At 41.0% G+C, this 18,077-nt stretch overlaps 1 protein-coding gene across 2 annotated transcripts; it reads right to left on the bottom strand.

The window, feature by feature from the left end:
* Positions 1-564: 564 nt before the first annotated feature.
* crfb1 (cytokine receptor family member b1) lies at positions 565-17,636 on the bottom strand. Of its 2 annotated transcripts, none has more exons than XM_085765158.1 (8): positions 17,513-17,636; positions 16,970-17,044; positions 16,189-16,309; positions 8,113-8,276; positions 6,901-7,061; positions 6,234-6,390; positions 2,428-2,549; positions 565-2,270 (listed from the first exon to the last, which is right to left on the bottom strand). In XM_085765158.1, exons 2-8 carry the CDS (start codon positions 17,016-17,018, stop codon positions 1,491-1,493), a joined length of 1,554 nt encoding a protein of 517 aa, XP_085621284.1. In that variant the 5' UTR covers positions 17,019-17,044; positions 17,513-17,636; the 3' UTR covers positions 565-1,490. The 2 variants fall into 2 exon arrangements, with proteins under 2 accessions (XP_085621284.1, XP_085621285.1); XM_085765159.1 differs by having other exon boundaries at positions 2,428-2,555; positions 17,513-17,592.
* Between the last annotated feature and the right edge of the window lie 441 nt (positions 17,637-18,077).

Raw genomic sequence — 18,077 nt, forward strand, 5'->3', positions numbered from 1 at the left:
GTTAACTCCACCGGAAACGCTAACGTTAACGTTAGCTAACTTAGCTAACGGAGCAGCATTTCCTCTGTCAGGATGAAGCAGCAGTTCCCAGAACAAGTGTGGACTTGTTCACTCACGGTTCTGATTCAGCTGGAAGCAGGAGCGGGCCACCTGGCTGCTAGCAACGAGGAGGAAGGCTGTCATGCTGTCATACTGTCAGCAGCACACCGACTGCTCACCGCCGTAACGTTACGCTGGTAACCCCCTCCTGCTGCCTTCAAAGACCTCCAGGACAACTGATTACCCACTACTGAACACTGACATAAGAAATGACACACACCAGTAGCCAGACAGAATGGAATTGACTTTATTTCACAGACGCAGTCGTAGGGCTGGTTCATGAATTGATATGTTATATTGAAAAATATTAGATTGCCACTGTACTAAACAGTGCAGACACACGTACAGTGTAAACAGACAAGCGACAGAGCAATCTCTTATCAAAGTTACTTTACATACATGATATAAACATGATATATACATGATATAAAAATATCAAATAAAAGAGAAAAAAAAATATTTTAATATTTTTTTAAACTGATTTTTCATGCATAAAAATGTCTTGCAAATCGGCTTCAAAAGAAATAGTCATTCGTCCGGAGATTCCTGAAGGCACCACCAGTGGAGCTTGTTGACTGGAAATCACATGACCTGCATGAAGTAGCGGAACTCGCCGGTGTAGCCTACTGGAGAGACATGCGGTGTGTGCAACAAGGACTACAACCACAACATGATGGGTTGATGCCATAACATCGTCGTTCACCCAGTTTTATACACACTGAATGTACTGGAGTGTGAACACTGTCTCTATTTCTAGAGTCCAGTTAGACCAGTTATAATAGGGTAATAGCCCTTTCGTAATTCCCCATTACGAGGTACGAGGTGCTCGGGGAGTTTATTCCATTCACTGATGGTTTTACAGGAAAATGCTGATTGGGAGAAGGCGGTTTTTCTTTTTGGAACACAGTCCCGAGTAAAAGCCAGCTGTATAACTGTAGGCTATTCTCATTGGCTGAGATAAGGTTTGATTGTTCAGTCAGTTTTGTATCGCACTCAATGCACTTCTGCTGGGCTCCTCTGGACATTAATGTCATATGCACTTTTTGCACTCTCTATGATCGCTCTGCGTCAGTATTAAGTTGGTCTGTGATACCCTGTTGTTATAACTGTGTTATCATGACAATGACAAATTAAGTAAAGTATCATCAGGTCAGATATATCCAAGCACCTATCATGAATGAACATGATGTGAATACAAGCACAGAGACGTGTGATGAGTTTGCTGCTTTCAGCCTGCTGAAATGTCTCAGGTAGTGGTGTTTGAACCGCAAGGAAATGAAATGATACAGCACTGTGAAGGAAATGACTCCCAAACATGCACCTCACACCCACCCTGGTCCCAGAACACTGCCTTCAAACTGTCTTATTTATAAAATAAGCACACATAAGGGCTACGTGTGCGCCATATACCCATCGAAGCATCTGTCGTCGTCCTCCTCTTCTTCCTCTTCCTCCTCCTCATGTTGTATTCCACATGTATTGATGTAACCTGCACACCTGTAGGCTACATCATCTGTGCTCTGATAATCAGTTTGTGAATTTGTCTGTGGCATTGTGAGCAGTCGAGGCTCCACATCACAAAGTCTTGACAGGTCTATGAGAGAGTGTCTTGTATTATGCTCCTCTTCCTCTTCCTCTTCCTCTTCCTCTTCCTTACCTCCGCCCAGTGCAGCCAGAGTGACTGAGAAGAGGTTGACACCACAGGAGCTGTCAAACTCCTCCTCCATCTCCTCCTCCTTGCCTATGACAGGGTCTTTGAATTCAGTTTGACCCTCCTCAGGCTCAGTGGAAACCTCCATGTTGGCCGCATCTTCATCAAGACTCCCACGTGACAGGCCACCTTCATACGGTGCATCCTCCACCTCTGACAGCAACCTGTCAGTACTACAACTCCCACAATCCCCTGGTGCACCTGGCTTACTGGCCTCCTGCATGTTAGCAGAGTCACAGCACAAGCTTTCCTCCGAGGAAAACTGTGCATTTCTGTCCATGTAGTTGTTTACCCCCTCTTCTTCCTCCTCGTATTCATCCTCATTCTCATCCCTAGCCCCGATGACAGGAGGCGACATGGGGTTGTTGTGGTTCCTCGGTTTATCTTTCTCTGAGGTAATGGAGACTGGGTCTGGGCTGGTCCCCTCTAGTGTCAGGGTGTAACCTTGACTCAGAGCCATCTAGAGTGGAAACAAAGGATGAAATGAGAAAGGTGAGAGTACAACTCTACTAAATAACGTCTGGTATCATATTCAACATGTTGGATCTGAGTTTAACAACAGGTGAACTTCAAACAAACGTGTAGAAAAATGTGAGAGGAAACAGACAGATACTTACAATCATTGCGCGAGGAAGTGTTGCCACCTTACAAAGGAATCCAGTGTAGTGGAGGAAAAACATGAAGATCGTCAGGAGCCCTGATACTACAATTAGAACAGCAGTAACAACACGGACAACAACTGGGTCTGAAAAGACACAAACACACACAGAAATCAATCTGTCAGTCAGTCAGTATTAAATATGTTTATTTCCTTCTCCAGATCATGTGGCAGAAGTGTCTTTAGTTCATGCAGGCTCAGCCAATAAGACTGAAAGAATGCTGGTGAGCATGTGATGGTAGTGATCTGAGAATGACCTGACTGATGAGGGAATAACACTGAAGTGGTCTGAGGTTTACCTGGGAGGGAGAACTGGTCTGGAAGTGATCAGTGAGTGATCAGAGAGTGATTAGAGTGACCTGATAGAGACCAGAGAGTGGTCTGAGAGCCACGCACCGCCCCTACTAGAGAAATTTAACTTTCTGTAATCCAGTCATCTGCAACACCGACTGGATCATCTTCTACTCCTCATCTTTCATCTGCACGTGTCAAGACTTGTATCCAACTCAGCCACCATTGGTGGACAATCAGTCAACTACTAATGCTTAAAGGGACAATATGTGACATTTACCCCCATCTAGCGGTGCGGTTGCATGTCGGCACGTATTCTTGCTGTTGCGTTTACGTAAACTCGGGCAGAAGTCAGAAAAACAACACACGCTGCATGTATCAGGATAAACAAGCCTCTATGTAAACAAACGGTCCGCCAGCACGAGGCAAAACAATACAGGCGTGACAATATGTTGTCATGGCGATGTCGTATTGTTTACCTGACCCACGTTTTACCGGCTTTCTCTCGTCGAGTAAAATAACATCCAGTCGGTTTGCCAACGGCGTCACTCACGGCGTCATTCAGGTTTCTGACTGCACCTGAAGGCAACACCAGTGCCTCCGTCCTTCCTCACACTAGCCTACACGGTGGTGACAGTTTTAACAGGCGCTGTCTGGAAAACTTTCTCCCCGAGCCGAGAAGCTCCGGCGGCCCGAGTTTGTGGTTACTTACAGCCACGGTGACACTGAACGTAAAACATGGCGATTCAACATGGCAGAGAAGGTTCGGTGAACCCCCCCCTGTATGTTTGTAACGACTTGTAACATCTCATTCTAAGGTACGAGAAAGCGCTCATTTGTATGCGGGCGCGATTCCACTTCAGTGAAATACGTATTTATGAAAGCGATATTTGATTTTTGTCAATAAAAAGCCAATAAAGTCCCATACTGTCCCTTTAAAGCAGAAGTAAGCGGAATGTTTGTGTTAAAGCAGAAGTAAGTGATATATTTGTGTTAATATAAGTCTTAAATAGTTATATCTTCCGACAGCAATCACTTACATAGAGTGTTTGGACTGAAACACGGGTCTCTCAGTCCCTCTGCTCTGCTCTGAGCCGAAGAGAAAACATTTATCGTATCCTACAGTTTTTATCCAATGAGGAGAGAGAACGGCATGCAGGGCTGTGTGTGCAGCCAAGGAACGCCGTGAATGTGGCGACGTAGGGACGAGGACTGTTATGGTGCGTTCAAGGAAACTCGTATTTTTCCGACCGTGAAGTCGTACCAGTTCAATCTGGTACGAGTTCACCGGTCGGAAGTTACGAGTGGTCGTTATAGTGACTTTCACCGGTAAAACAGGTCGGAAAAACACAAGTGGGTTGCCTGAAACGCTACAAAGTCGTAAGTTGTGACTTGAAGCTGTAATTTACGATTTCAAAAGCCTGCCTGGAACGCAGCATTAGCGAAAACGACCGGACCACTTACTTCTGCTTTAATATAATTTATTTATTTTATTTATTTATTTAAAAAGGACAGTGTGCAGTGACATTAGTTATTGAGACAATAAAAAGATGGCTGCACCAGAGTTAGCGGAGCCGCTAATTTCCATCTGTAGTCCTGTAGCGACAAACATGGCAATTACAAATTGACAGACAAACGGTTACGACAAACATGGCAATTAGTAATCCTACATAGTACATAACAACATGACAGTTTTAAAAGCCTACCTGAAGTGCGCTAAGATAAAGTATTCGAGTGCAATAAATAAGTAATCAAATAAATGAGTTTTACCTATAGTGCGGAGTGTTCAAGTACATAGGATATCACAAAGTGCTTATTGATCAGTGCAATTAAGTTGCGAAGGAGAAGAAAGGACCAAAGTCGAGCTCCACAGGGATGGAGCTACCCACGAGGGTAGCCCCATCCCTGGAGGTACCCACCAAGGTAACCTAATGCACTTCCAGTCTTGATGCTAGTACTGTATTTTCGGGTTGTGTTGGATGCCCGGTAGGGATGAGGCTACCCACAAGGGTAGTCTCATCCCTACAGGTACCTACTGGTATCCTATGCACAGAGGTCCCTGACTCAATGCTGGCATGACTGCTGGCTCTGAATCCAGTTTCTGACCTTATGAGTAAAACAGAGGTAATCTGTGGTGTTTTTGAGGTGCTCGGGGAGTTTATTCCATTCACTGATGGTTTTACAGGAAAATGCTGATTGGGAGAAGGCGGTTTTTCTTTTTGGAACACTGCAGTCCCCCTGGGATACCGATCTTAGGCTTCTGTTGAGAGCTTCGGAGCGAAGCTGCACAAAGTTCTTCAGGGGGGGAGGTGCTGCGTTGTTAATTATTTTATGCATTAGGCGAATATTTGAAAACATGATTAAATTGTCAAAGCTCAACATTTTATATTTAGAAAGTATATCACAGTGATGGTGTTTTCGAGGTTTCTTGTCGAGTATTTTCAAAGACTGGTTGTAAAGGGATCTTACTGGATTCACAGCTGTCATGCTGGCCTGGGACCAGGAAGATGTACAATACAGTGTATATGACAGAATCATGGCATTCAGATAGGATTTAGCAGCCTCAAGTGACAGTGCATTACGAATGTAGCGAAAGTTTGCAATATTGTGTTTAAGCGTGTGGCACATTTTTTTAATATGTTTTTTAAACGTCAAGTTGGAGTCCAAGGTGACACCCAGATATTTAAATTCTTGGACATTTTTTATGATTTGGCCATTTACAACAACATTTGGCCGTTCACTTGGGTTTCGTTTATTAGAAAAATACATGGTTACCGTTTTTTCCGTGTTAAAGTGTTATAAGTCTTAAATAGTTCTATCTTCCGACAGCAATCACTTCTATAGAGTGTTTGGTCTGAAACACGGGTCTGTCAGTCACTCTGCTCTGCTGTAAGCCCAGGAGAAAACTTTCCTTGTATCCTACAACCTTTATCCAATGAGGAGAGAGAACGGCATAAAGGGGCGGTCCTCTCTGTGTGTGCAGCCAAGGGATGCACGTGAATGTGGTGACGTAGGGACGAGGGCGGGGGCTGCTAACTCCATCTGCTGACAAGAAGTTAGCCAAAACCACCGGATCGCTTACAGTACTTCTGCTTTAATGGTTAATTTGGTCTCAAAATAATGTTGACAATAATATTGTTTATCAGCAATAATTTTGGGGCAATATATCATCCAGCAAAATGTTTTATCGTCACAGGCCTACGACCTTTTCCAGCCTATTTCTAAAATATAATATAACATAAAATATATATAATATATGTTTCAAATGAACCTACATAGCTTCCTGAAAGTTTTTTTTTTTAGTTAGATTTATTTATCTATGTTAAGAAATGAAAAGAATGCCATTTGCAATAAAGAAAAATGTATTAAATAGTTAATTTGCATTTAATGTTAATGGTTGAAAGGATGTCAGGCTGAATGGTCGGCCCTCTTTCCAGAAAGTTTGGACAGCCCTGTTCTAAAGGCTGAGCTCACCTCCTCTGCGCTCCACAGGTCTAGTGAAGATGCAGTCCCAGTCTGATGGCACAGTGTGTCGATTTACAGTGATCATCGGATGCACCCGTATGCAGTACTGCACACCCGCCTTTAGGCTGTCCAGGGTAAAATTCTTGTCTTGTGTGTCTCTGTAATCCTGTAGGTGACAGAAGAAGAAAAAATGTAAGTGAGATCATTTTAATTCATCTGCATCCCCAGCTCTGAACCTGAAGGAAAACACCTTGTGAGTGGGATCCAGCAGGTCAGAGGAGGGTGGGCAGTCTGGCTCATGTCATGGTTTGTATTTTTTCAGTTGTCTTGTGTTTGAGTTGTGAGTCCCACATGTGTCATTGCTTTCTGTTTTGCTTCATCATGTTCTCACTTGTTTATTCAGTCTTTGTGTTTTGTTCATCTGTTTTCTCTACTGCCTGTTCTCTGAATAAACTCACTGTGTACATTTTCTGTTTTGATTCCCTGTCTTGATTTGCTGTCTTGGTTTGTTCAGTGACTTGAGGTTGGAGCAGAGTCAACACCATTTCCATCTATGACACGAAGGACTGAGGAAATACCCAGTGATGGCATGGTGTTCCTTACAGCAATCACTGAGTGTAGTATTCATACAGATGGAATTCAGCAGAAGGAATTTGTGGTGTAACAGATGTTTTACCTCTAGAATTCCCTCCCTCCTCCACTGGACTCGGAACTTTACATTGTATATATGGTGGATGTCAACGACCCCTGTACTGCTGTTGGGCTCCAGCAGTGACATGTTTATCTGGATGCAGTTTCCACCGTCCGCCAGTGACAGTTCTGGAGGACCTATTTTGGCTGGTAGTTGGTAAAAACAAAAAACACATTTCTTTTTTAATATACTGGCAATTTCTACTTCATTAGACATTTCCATGTGAAAATCTCTGATATCGTATTGAGCATGAACACCAGGAAAAGGTAACAAATGGTTTATGCAGGACATCCTCCCAGGTGCTACCACAGCCAATACTGAGGGCTGCTGCTTGTTTTCATTTCCCTTTGGTCAGACTGAATCAACCAAAGAGCTCAAAGAGGCACCAATGTAAGCAAATTCAGAAGAGTCACAATTATTATAGCAAGACTGGGCTGAGAAAGGATGCAGATAGGAATGTAACAGTGGTTTTTTTATGCTTCTGTTATTTCCAGTAGGCACATGGAATGACCACTGTGTATAATAATGTGGTGGACACTGGTGGACCGACTGACAGCAGCTGTCATCCAATCAGAGGGTTCATTTCAATCCTCCCTGAACCCTAAGACCACTGTTTTTCTACTGCTATCCATACAATGCTTAAAGGTGTACTTTTTTAGTAGTACAGATGGAAGATAACTTTGCTTAATGCATGATAAAAATCATAAAGTTGTCCATTCATTTCATAGTGTAAAATATTACTACACAAAAAAGCTAGTTAAAGGTTTTTCTGTTCGGGCTGCTGTACAAACATGGCGGCACAAGATGGCGACACTCTCTAAAGCAAGACCCTTGGTATATAAAGAATAATTATAAGGCTACGAAAACCAAACAAATTTTTTATTTTAAAGCGATTATACACTTATATACAGTAAATAATATATTCATGGGTATCATGCCATCAAAGAGTCTTCTTCAGTTCTGATTAATTAACCTCTGTGTAGGAATAATATTTAGGATGAGGTCACAGGAAGAGGTCTTTACATACACTGACACCGTCCTTTAATCTGTGACAGTCATTTGTACCTGGCTTCAGGTGACTCCTAACACTGTCTGCTCACTGGTCAGTCAGGTTCACCTTCTCTTGAGTAACTCTGACTTGGCTGACTGAAAGTCCACACAGACAACACATCACTCAGAGGATGATGATGCACTTACTTTCACTGTATGGGTTAAAGGGGATGTTGTGTGCCATTGGAGACAGTGTTTGGTTGTAGGAAGCCTCAACACTCAGATAAAAGTGCCTGGTATAATTTAGCTTCAGCGTGGCTGATGTCCCCGTCGTGTTTCGCACTGATTTCCATTTGGTCCTCCCCCGTAACCTGCACAGTGAGAGACAGACGTCAGACATGTTTGTTGTCACAGGGTGCTGGAGCTCATATTCACCAAGTGTAAAGACTGAGCTTATGTTAAAACTAACCATAAAGAACAGTGTCTAACTGAGTCTAAGCTCCAGGCCCCAGTTTTTCAAAAGTAATCTGATTGGATCAAATCTTGAAAATAGGTTGTTCAAAAGAAAGCAGAATTTTGGTTTCAGTCTGGATCAGACCCTCAGTTTGCGTTGTTGGAAACGTTTTAGTGGGATGGCTGGGAATAATATTGATTACAAAAATCAGGATTATTCTGATCCCAGCAGTGGGATGGATTCAGGGTGGACTTCAGGAACAAAATGTGATTTAAATTCAATTCGATCTGGTCAAATAAACCTTTTTTTTTTTTTAATTTGTGCAATACAAGTGACAGACATAAAGCAAACATAAAGACATGACAAGACAAGACAAGCCATGACACAGCACTAGACAATTAAAGCAGAAGTAAGCGATCCGGTGGTTTTGGCTAACTTCCTGTCAGCCGATGGAGTTAGCAGTCCCCGCCCTCGTCCCTACGTCACCACATTCACGCGCATCCCTTGGCTGCACACACAGAGAGGACCGCCCCTTTATGCCGTTCTCTCTCCTCATTGGATAAAGGTAGTAGGATACAAGGAAAGTTTTCTCCTCGGCTTACAGCAGAGCAGAGTGACTGACAGACCCGTGTTTCAGACCAAACACTCTATAGAAGTGATTGCTGTCGGAAGATAGAACTATTTAAGATTTATATTAACACAAATATTCCGCTTACTTCTGCTTTAAGAGTAGCTAATGAAAAAGAAGAAAGAAAAGGAAAGAGAGAGAGAAGGAAAAGGGAAGAAAAAAGGGGGGGTAGATATATTAAGGTAGCTTGTGATAAGAGAGAACAAAATACATGATGGAGAGAAAGAAAAGAAAAAAAGACAAAAGAACATCGGCAAACAATCGATCAATCAGTCAATCATTCATTTTTCGTCCCCTTCCCTGCTTCTTCCCCCTCCCTCCCACTCCTCCCCCAACGTATAGATAATGGAATAATACAGAACAAATAAACAACCTTTATTATGTAGTATAAAGTGAACTTTTGTTCATTCCACAAATGAGGAACTCTGAATGTTTTTTTTCCCCAACTACCGGACATTTAAATGAAATTTGAAGTTTGAATTTGAAACCCATGGAAAAATATTCACAATGTATTTGAGTAATGTACTGTCTATTTGCTTGTTTATGTATTTTCTGTGGGTCAGATAAGGTCTGGCTGTTGAAAGACATTGAAGAAACATAAAAAAAAAAAAAAACAGCACAGAAAATAATACACACAGCCTGTTTTCAAGTCAGTCCTCTCTGTGTGAGCCATGCTGCTGTTGTACCTGTTGTTTACAGACCGAGCAGTCTTCAGTATGATTGTCCTGTTTAGCACCTGATATCCAGATTTGGTCATCTTGAAAAGTTTGTATCTGTATCAAACTGTGAACAACTGGAATAAAAGTAAAAATGGACTACTCGATCCTGGATGGCAGAACAAGGGATTTCATTTTAATCCAGATTAAACCTTTTGAACTGAGGATAAGTCGTCTGAGAAATACTGAGAAGTGTTTGAAAGATGATGAGGGGCCATTATAACTCCAGACAGGCTTGTGTTGAATCCAACTGTTGGCACAGCGACTGGAAATCAGTGCATGATGCACTGGAAAGTGACAGGACAACAAGACTGTGCAGTGAATATTTTTTCATGTCTGAACAGTGACTAAACCCAAAGCCAAGTCCCCAATCAACACTGACATTAGTCTTCAGCCAGTCTGTACACACACATGTAAGGACTTTACACATTACACAACAAAAAGGTGTCATTTCAGCCAACACATCTGCAAGTAGGGGTGGGAGAAAAAATCGATTCACATAAATATCGCAAAATCTTTTTTGACAATTTTTAAATCGATTTTTTTTTTCAAAAATCGATTTTTTTTAAAAAAATTTAAAATATTGTGCAATATGCATTTGTTAGCCTTTTTTACATACAGAGAGTACAGGTTTTGAAAAGGGTTTAAGTTAATTTTATAATGGAGTATGTTAATTTATAGGCTCCTACAGTATTTGTGTGCAGATAAATGTTAAAAATGCAGACTAAAAATCGAGAGAATCGGCAATATCGTAGAATCGCAATTTAAATCGAATCGCCATCCAGAAAATCGTGGAAGAATCAAATTGGGAGAAAAACATATCGTCCCAGCCCTATCTGCAAGGTTGAATTTTACCAATAAATGAACATCCATCATCCAAGCTCACTGCTCAGACTCTCAGCTCCATAGACTGTGATGTTCTAGTCAAAATGAAGTCTGAAAAAGGAATTGGTGAAGACATGCAAGTAGCTGCTAAAAACAAAATTAACAGTGGGACCACTGCAAACTGATGCAGCAGGCTTGACAGTGACAAACACAGAGCGCCACTGTTAGCGAGCTTGACAGAGGAGAAGGAACTAATCCCAAATGTTCCCTTCCTGCTATTGGACAGGTTGGATTGGGTAAAGCATGCAGGTACAGGCCTGTGTGCAGCGTACACAGACCAGGGCTACGTGAACTTTCACCAGGGCAGACACATGTGCATAGTCTCCTGAGTTCTGGTCACCCTCTCCCTGAGTATTTCCATTCATTTAAACAAAACAGTGTTTTACTAAAAGACCAGACACAAATAGAAATGGTAAATAGTTAATGGATATAAGTATGGTGTGTGTGTCCATTATGACAGATCTTCTATTGACAAGGACAATGAATCAATTTAAATCAACATAGCAGTTGTTATGAATAGTGCATAGAAAACACTACAGCAGACAGTGAAGGCAACACAGATGTAGAGATGATAACCCTAACCCTCCAATCAGTACTCATATCTCCATCTGAGCAATGGATGAATAACTTATGTGTTCAGTTTGCATAAGTGCTAACCTTTGACTGAACAGTGGCTGTAACATCCTTTTAGTTTCAAGTATATGATGCTGTTGTTGATGTGGTGCTGCTCCTTAGGTTGGAGTAACTCCACCCACCTGTGAGGAGGGGGCCGGGGGGGTTCCCTGTTGGGCTGTGCTGTCTGATGCTGCCTGATGCTGCACATCCTCTCATCAGCGAGCTGAGCTGTGGGTTTCCCCTGCCTACCAACCAGCCTGCTGCGGTCTGGGCCTCTGTGCGTCTACACTGTTGTGTGGAATAACCAGCTACATCTAAATAACGTTTAATAACACAATCTGAAACACTCGGTTTTTCCTGTATGTCACAATAACTTTTTGACTATATGACTATATGTGTATGTGTGTGTGTGCATATGTACAGTATATGTTATGTATGTATGTATATATACAGTATATATGTAAGGGATAATGCCCGACAAGGTGTCCATTATCAGAAATTAATGGACGACGCGGAGGCGTGAACCGTCCGACGCAAAGCGGAGGACGGTTCACGCCTCCGCGTCGTCCATTAATTTCTGATAATGGACACCTCGTCGGGCATTATCCCTTACATATATATATAGAAAAAATTAAGAGACCACTCTTAGTTACTCTTAATTACTATTACTATTTATAGGTAGGATATGTGTTTGAGTAAAATTAAATTAATTATTTTTTTTAATTCTATCAAGTACCGACAACATTTCTCCCAAAATTGAAATAAAAATATTGTCATTTAGAGCTTTTATTGGCTGAAAATGACTAAACTAGTCTAAATAACAAAACATATCAAGTCTTTTCAGACTTTGAATAATAATAATAATGCAAAGAAAACATGTTCATATTTATTCCTAAACAACACAGCAAGAATATTTTAACTCAGGAAGAGTTTATAATATAAATCAGTTTTTGTGGGATAATGTCGATGTTTAATCCCAGCAGTGGTTTTTATAATCTTCCTATAAAACCAGATGTGGCTCAGGTGATGACATCATCACTGTCATGCATGTAGAGATGCTTTTAAGAAACATTTGTGAAAGTGCTCTCTTATTTTTTTTCCAGAGCTGTATATATATTGCTAACTTTGTAACTTATTATAGTATATAGTGAATCAAAATAGAGAAAAGCGGTGGATTTAATACACTTTGGCTTCTTCCCACTCCTTTTGAACATAAATAAGTGTTAAGTCTTGTTTCATTTTGTGTTGTTGTCTTGTATGTATTGTTGTTTGTTTGTTTGCTTGTTTGCTTGTTTTTATTTTGTTCTTCTTATATTTTGCGTTCAAATAAACTTTCATTCATTCATTCATTCATTCATATGTTATAAAACCACAGACCCATTGTCAGTCTGCCAGTCTTCTTCCTTCTAGTAAACATGTGAGCTTTCTTCAGCTAATTGTTTTATCAGAGCAGAATGAAGACAGCTCCACATAGTTACAGGACATGCTCTGCCAGGTGTGTCAACATAGACTGTCAACAGGAGAGGGCCCGCAGACAGAGGCTATAGTCTTCACTTCCGGGGCCCCGGGTTTGATTCCACCCGGCGGCCCTTTGCTACGTGTCCCCCTCTCACTCTCTCTCTCTCTCTCTCTCTCTCTCTCTGTCTGTCTATTTCCTGTCTCTCTCTACAGTAGTTGTCATGTCTAAATAAAGGCATAACAGCCCTAAAAAACAAAACATAACAAGGGAGCTGCTCTACCGTTAACCTCTAACCTCAACCTCCTGGATAATCCAAAAACTTACTTTGGTGCATAAATATACACCCACATGTCTCTGTCCCAAAGAGACCACAGTCCTCAATTCTGCACAAGTTTAGTTCTTAACAGAATGAAAAATCATGAGTTCTATAAACGGTTGTCATGAAGGTGAAATATACAGTAGCTGTAGAGAACCAAACTGTTTCTGTACTGTACTAGGGATGTCACGATTACTTGTTTTCACAGTTAATCGTGATATTGAACGCCACAATTAATTAATCGTAAAGATTCCTAAATACCGTTGTCCAAAAAAGATGATGTTGGAACCATATGGGCAGATGTGCGCCAAAATAAAGGTACATAACATTGAATTGGTAGGAATTTAAATGTTAGCTTGTCATTTGTAATTAAAAAAATAAATAAAACAAAACAAAAAACGATTCAAATAAACGTAAACATTTGGTATAAATAACAATTTATGACCTGAATATTTCAAATACTTCCCCTGGGGGAATTAATAATTGGTCATATATTAAATCACATAATAAATTATTGAAATAATTTGTGTAAACAATGAGTAATGTAATTATATTTTGACTATATTTGATTTTACACATTCATAGTGTTGTGAAAGTAAAAAAAAAAAGCATAATAATTATGATAATAGTAATAGGCCTACCGTGATTATTTCTCTGACAATAATTGTACCAAGAAAATGTATAATCGTGACATCCTTACTCTGTACCAGGCTGTAAACATGAATTGCTGCTGTGAAGTTGGACATTTTAAAATGAGAGTCCATGTGGACTGACTCACTGTTAGAGACTCACTCTAGTGGACATTGGAGGGACTGCAGCTTTTGGTGCTTGAGTGTCTGCTTCATTTTTCAGACTTTTCTGTAACCAGGCAACAGTTTGATATGGAGCATAGAACCACAGCTTCAACCGCAGCTTCACATGAAGTTTAATTTTTGAGTGAGAGCAGGTGTTGATCCACGCTTGTTAGTGTGTTTTAAAGGGGAACTATGCAAGTCTGGTCTCATTTCTGCTGTGTTGCTAACCCTCCTGCTGGCCATGTGCATTTGTTTTCTTTTTTTTTTTTTTTAAAGTATATTTTTTGGGCATTTATGCCTTTATAGATAGTACAGTTGAGACAGACAGGAAACGGGGAGGCAGAGAGAGGGGGAATGACATGCAGTAAATGGCGCCCGACGCGGGACTCGAACCAGGGCCGACTGCAGCGAGGACTGTGCCTCTATACATGGGGCGCCCGCTCTAACCACTACGCCACGCAACGCCCCGTGCATTTGTTTTCAATTAAGCTGGCAAGAAAGGAATCAATAGAGCGGTAGATTACATATATGGATTACAATGTGTATATTTGTGTATTCTTATCTGTCATAAACAAGAGATTACGGGTTACGGGGCGCGTTACGTTTGTGTGGTGGAGACGAGAGCTGGGACACCGGGTCGAAGGCTCTGATCTTACAAGGTTGGTTTTCAGCCAAGAGACGCTAGGTGGAAGGCAGAGAGCTCCATTCTCCCTGGAACTAGTTACAAGTCATTGATTTAACCAGCACTAGGACTCTGGAGCTGTTCAATTAAGGGAAAAAATATTTAGCATATTTCCTCTAAATATTATATGACTGCTCCTGTAAAGATGTGACCAACATGATCATATAGTTGAGGTCAAATCCAGCGATGAAATGGGCATTTATCTCTGTCAACAAAGTGAAGTGTGTGATTAAGGAAAGCGAATCTTTACAATGACAAAAACAAAGACTGAGTCATATGGAAGTGAAAGTCAAATGACAATGCCTGGTTCCTCCTAAAAGCGTCAGCTGGCCTCTCTTTGGTCACAGCTTCATCGAACACACGCTGGATGGAAATAAACACCACTGTGCAACAGAGCTTCAGCCACAGTCAGACTTTCCATCAGAGCAGACTCTCGGGTCCACCACAGGCTCTCACACCGTGTGTGTTCTGACTGAGAGCCTAACCAAATTAAAGACTGTGGTCGATCCTGGGGTTGACACTCACACTGATAAGATCATGATGAATGAAACCTGATGAGAAATCACATATATTCATTTCACACAGACAGATCTGGTATCTGGGAGACTACTGCAGAATAACAAGGATAAGGATACAAAGCACAAATGAGATGGAAGGGTTCGTTTTTTAGTTCAATGTGATGTGAACCAGATGTTTGTGACACAGAACCAGATGTCTGTCACACAGAACCAGATGTTTGTCACAGAACCAGATGTCTGTCACACAGAACCAGATGTCTGTCACAGAACCAGATGTCTGTCACAGAACCAGATGTCTGTCACACAGAACCAGATGTCTGTCACAGAACCAGATGTCTGTCACACAGAACCAGATGTCTGTCACAGAACCAGATGTCTGTCACACAGAACCAGATGTCTGTCACAGAACCAGATGTTTATCACAAAGGACCAGATGTTTATCACACAGAACCAGATGTTTATCACAAAGGACCAGATGTTTATCACACAGAACCAGATGTTTGTCACAGAACCAGATGTTTATCACACAAAACCAGATGTTTGTCACAGAACCAGATGTTTGTCACACAGAACCAGATGTTTGTCACACAGAACCAGATGTCTATCACAGAGAACCAGATGTCTGTCACACAGAACCAGATGTCTGTCACACAGAACCAGATGTCTGTCACACAGAACCAGATGTTTGTCACACAGAACCAGATGTTTGTCACACAGTGTTTAGAACAGACTTAAACATGATAGCTGACTTCACCCTCGTTGTATAAAACTTGTATAAACAGCTGATGAGCTGTTCATAAATGTTTTATACAAGTGAGGCTATTTTTTTTTACTAAAAAATCATAAACGTAACTTATTCAGGGTTAGAGACACTGTAAGAATCTGAATGATAGCAGGATGAAAGCTAGATTGACTTTACATCCTTTCCGTCCTCTCCATCTTTTTGTTTCTTGGCTTGTTTAGTCTTTCTTTCATCTTCTAACTGAGGAGTGAACTCACTGATCACAACAGTTTATTTCTAATTATCATTTGTGCTTTGTCATCATTCAATGAAAAAATATTTCCAATGTTAAATGCCAAAATACAATAAAGTATTTGTTATTAATTGTGTTATAACCAAAAATGTTGTATTTTGCATACAAGGTGACAGAGAGAACATGGCATCAAGTTTAGGTTTGTGTGTAGGAAGTGAGACAGCCAACAGACAGTAGCCTACCTCTTGTAAACCCTGTACACTGTTCCTAGAGGGGTGCCTGGCGCAGGGCTCCAGCGCAGGACGTGGTGGAAGTTGACAGAGTCCACAGACAGGTTAACAGGAGCAGGGAGGGAACCCAGCACTGTGAGAGCAACAAAGTAACAGGTGACCAGTCTGACTCAATACGAAGTAACAAAGACACACCTGGCAACTTGTGGGCAGGGCAGTCTCAGCACTGAGGTGTGGTGTGTTCAGGAGAATGGCATCTCTGCTATTCAACTAGGCCTATTTTTTTTTTAATGAACTTTATTGAAAAAGGTTGTACATACAAACAATTGTAGAGCAGACTCCAATATATGTGTCATCAAAAATGAATAAATAATAAATAAATCACAGTAAACTAAGGTTATTATTAGTAATGCCAGTAAACTTAAAAAAGTAGGGAGGATAATAAATAAATGAGTAAATAAAATGACAGGGAAGGGAAAAAACAACAAAAATGAAACAAAACAAGGAAACAGAATGTAAATACATTATTCTTCTTGGAAAAATGTGGTGCTTTGTTTAGTGTCAATTAGTGTAAGGGATTTCATGTAGCCTACTCTTTAAACTCATGCAAGAAACTTCTAAAGTTGGGTGGAGTTTTGGAGTATTTGCATTTGTGAAAATTGCCATACAGAATGAATAGGTTTGTAATAAAGGTGATGTCATTTTCTCCATGGACAAAATACACTATCACACTTCTACAGGCAGTTAAGATGTTTATCTTGATTTTCAACTAGGCCTATTATGTTTTACTCACCACAGCCGAGCAGTGACATCAGGAGAAGACCCACAGGGAAACAGTCCATCCTGTCACAGCTCCTCTGTCCACTGTCTGCACACAGACAACACAAAAACTAATACATCAGCATTATGTTGGAGGTGAGTCAAACATTATTTATAGCATGATTTAAATATGATTTGGATAAGATTTGATCAGCTGATGGCATTACGCACGAACTGTTTACACCACTGTAACATTAATTCAAACTGGAAATTCAGATATTAAGAATAGAATCGTAGATAGTAGGGTGTTAAAAGTAAAAACGTTGTAGGCTATTGTTAAAGCTCAGACAAGAGTTCAACTTTGACGTGTTCAACTCAAACGTGTCCTATTCATCTAAAAACGCGTCTTCTTTAAACTCTCGTAATTTATAATCTAAACACTGGTGGTAAAGTCAGACGTTGTGTTAGAGTTCAGAGGTCGGTGGCTATAGGACTACTGATCCCGTCAGTAGTCCTACAGTCAGACTCAGGACTGGACGGAACCACCGTCCTTCATCCTGTCAGAAGAATCACTCACCGGGGACAGTCCTCCACAGACAGTCCTCCTCAGTGTCCCCGAGTTTGACGCGACACCCGAGGCTGTCAACAGGGTAACTACCAACTGTTACGTCACAGTGCTCTCCAACAGCGCGTGCAATACTTCCTGTATCAGCCTTCACAGTAAAGAGAACTCTGTTGGTCGTTCTTACCGTCAGTCGGCGCATTGCTGCCTCTCTCAGGCCAGTGTGTGCAGCTGTCTCTTCACAGCAGCATTTAGTTTGTAATGAAACTGAAACTGTTAATACCGGGTGCATTACATTTTTGAATTGAAATTTGTTTATTTCGGTCATACAACACCGACATCAAAATCAACCATTCTGTGTGAACAGTTTAGCCAACACATATTATACACAATTGCAACCATACACACACACACACACACACACACACACACACACAAAAAAGAAAATATCATACAGTGACCGAAAAGGTAATAGGCTGAAGCCCAAGGCTTATATTTGCCTACTTTACACTCTATGAAATTAAATTACCTAGAATGTCAGCAGTCCAAAATAATACGATGAAAGTAATCATTACTTTTT

This window comes from Trachurus japonicus, chromosome 21 (assembly GCF_045865225.1).
Source record: "Trachurus japonicus isolate A0001 chromosome 21, Traja_1.0".
Taxonomy (NCBI): domain Eukaryota; kingdom Metazoa; phylum Chordata; class Actinopteri; order Carangiformes; family Carangidae; genus Trachurus; species Trachurus japonicus.

What these genes read in the sequence shown, in the direction of transcription:
- crfb1 (XM_085765159.1), bottom strand. Translation starts at nt 17,018, where the DNA reads ATGGACTGTTTCCCTGTGGGTCTTCTCCTGATGTCACTGCTCGGCTGT. An exon ending in GATGTCACTGCTCGGCTGTG is followed by an intron (nt 16,310 to 16,969) that starts GTGAGTAAAACA and finishes TTGCTCTCACAG; the next exon opens with TGCTGGGTTCCCTCCCTGCT. An exon ending in CTTTAACCCATACAGTGAAA is followed by an intron (nt 7,062 to 8,112) that starts GTAAGTGCATCA and finishes ACCAACTACCAG; the next exon opens with CCAAAATAGGTCCTCCAGAA.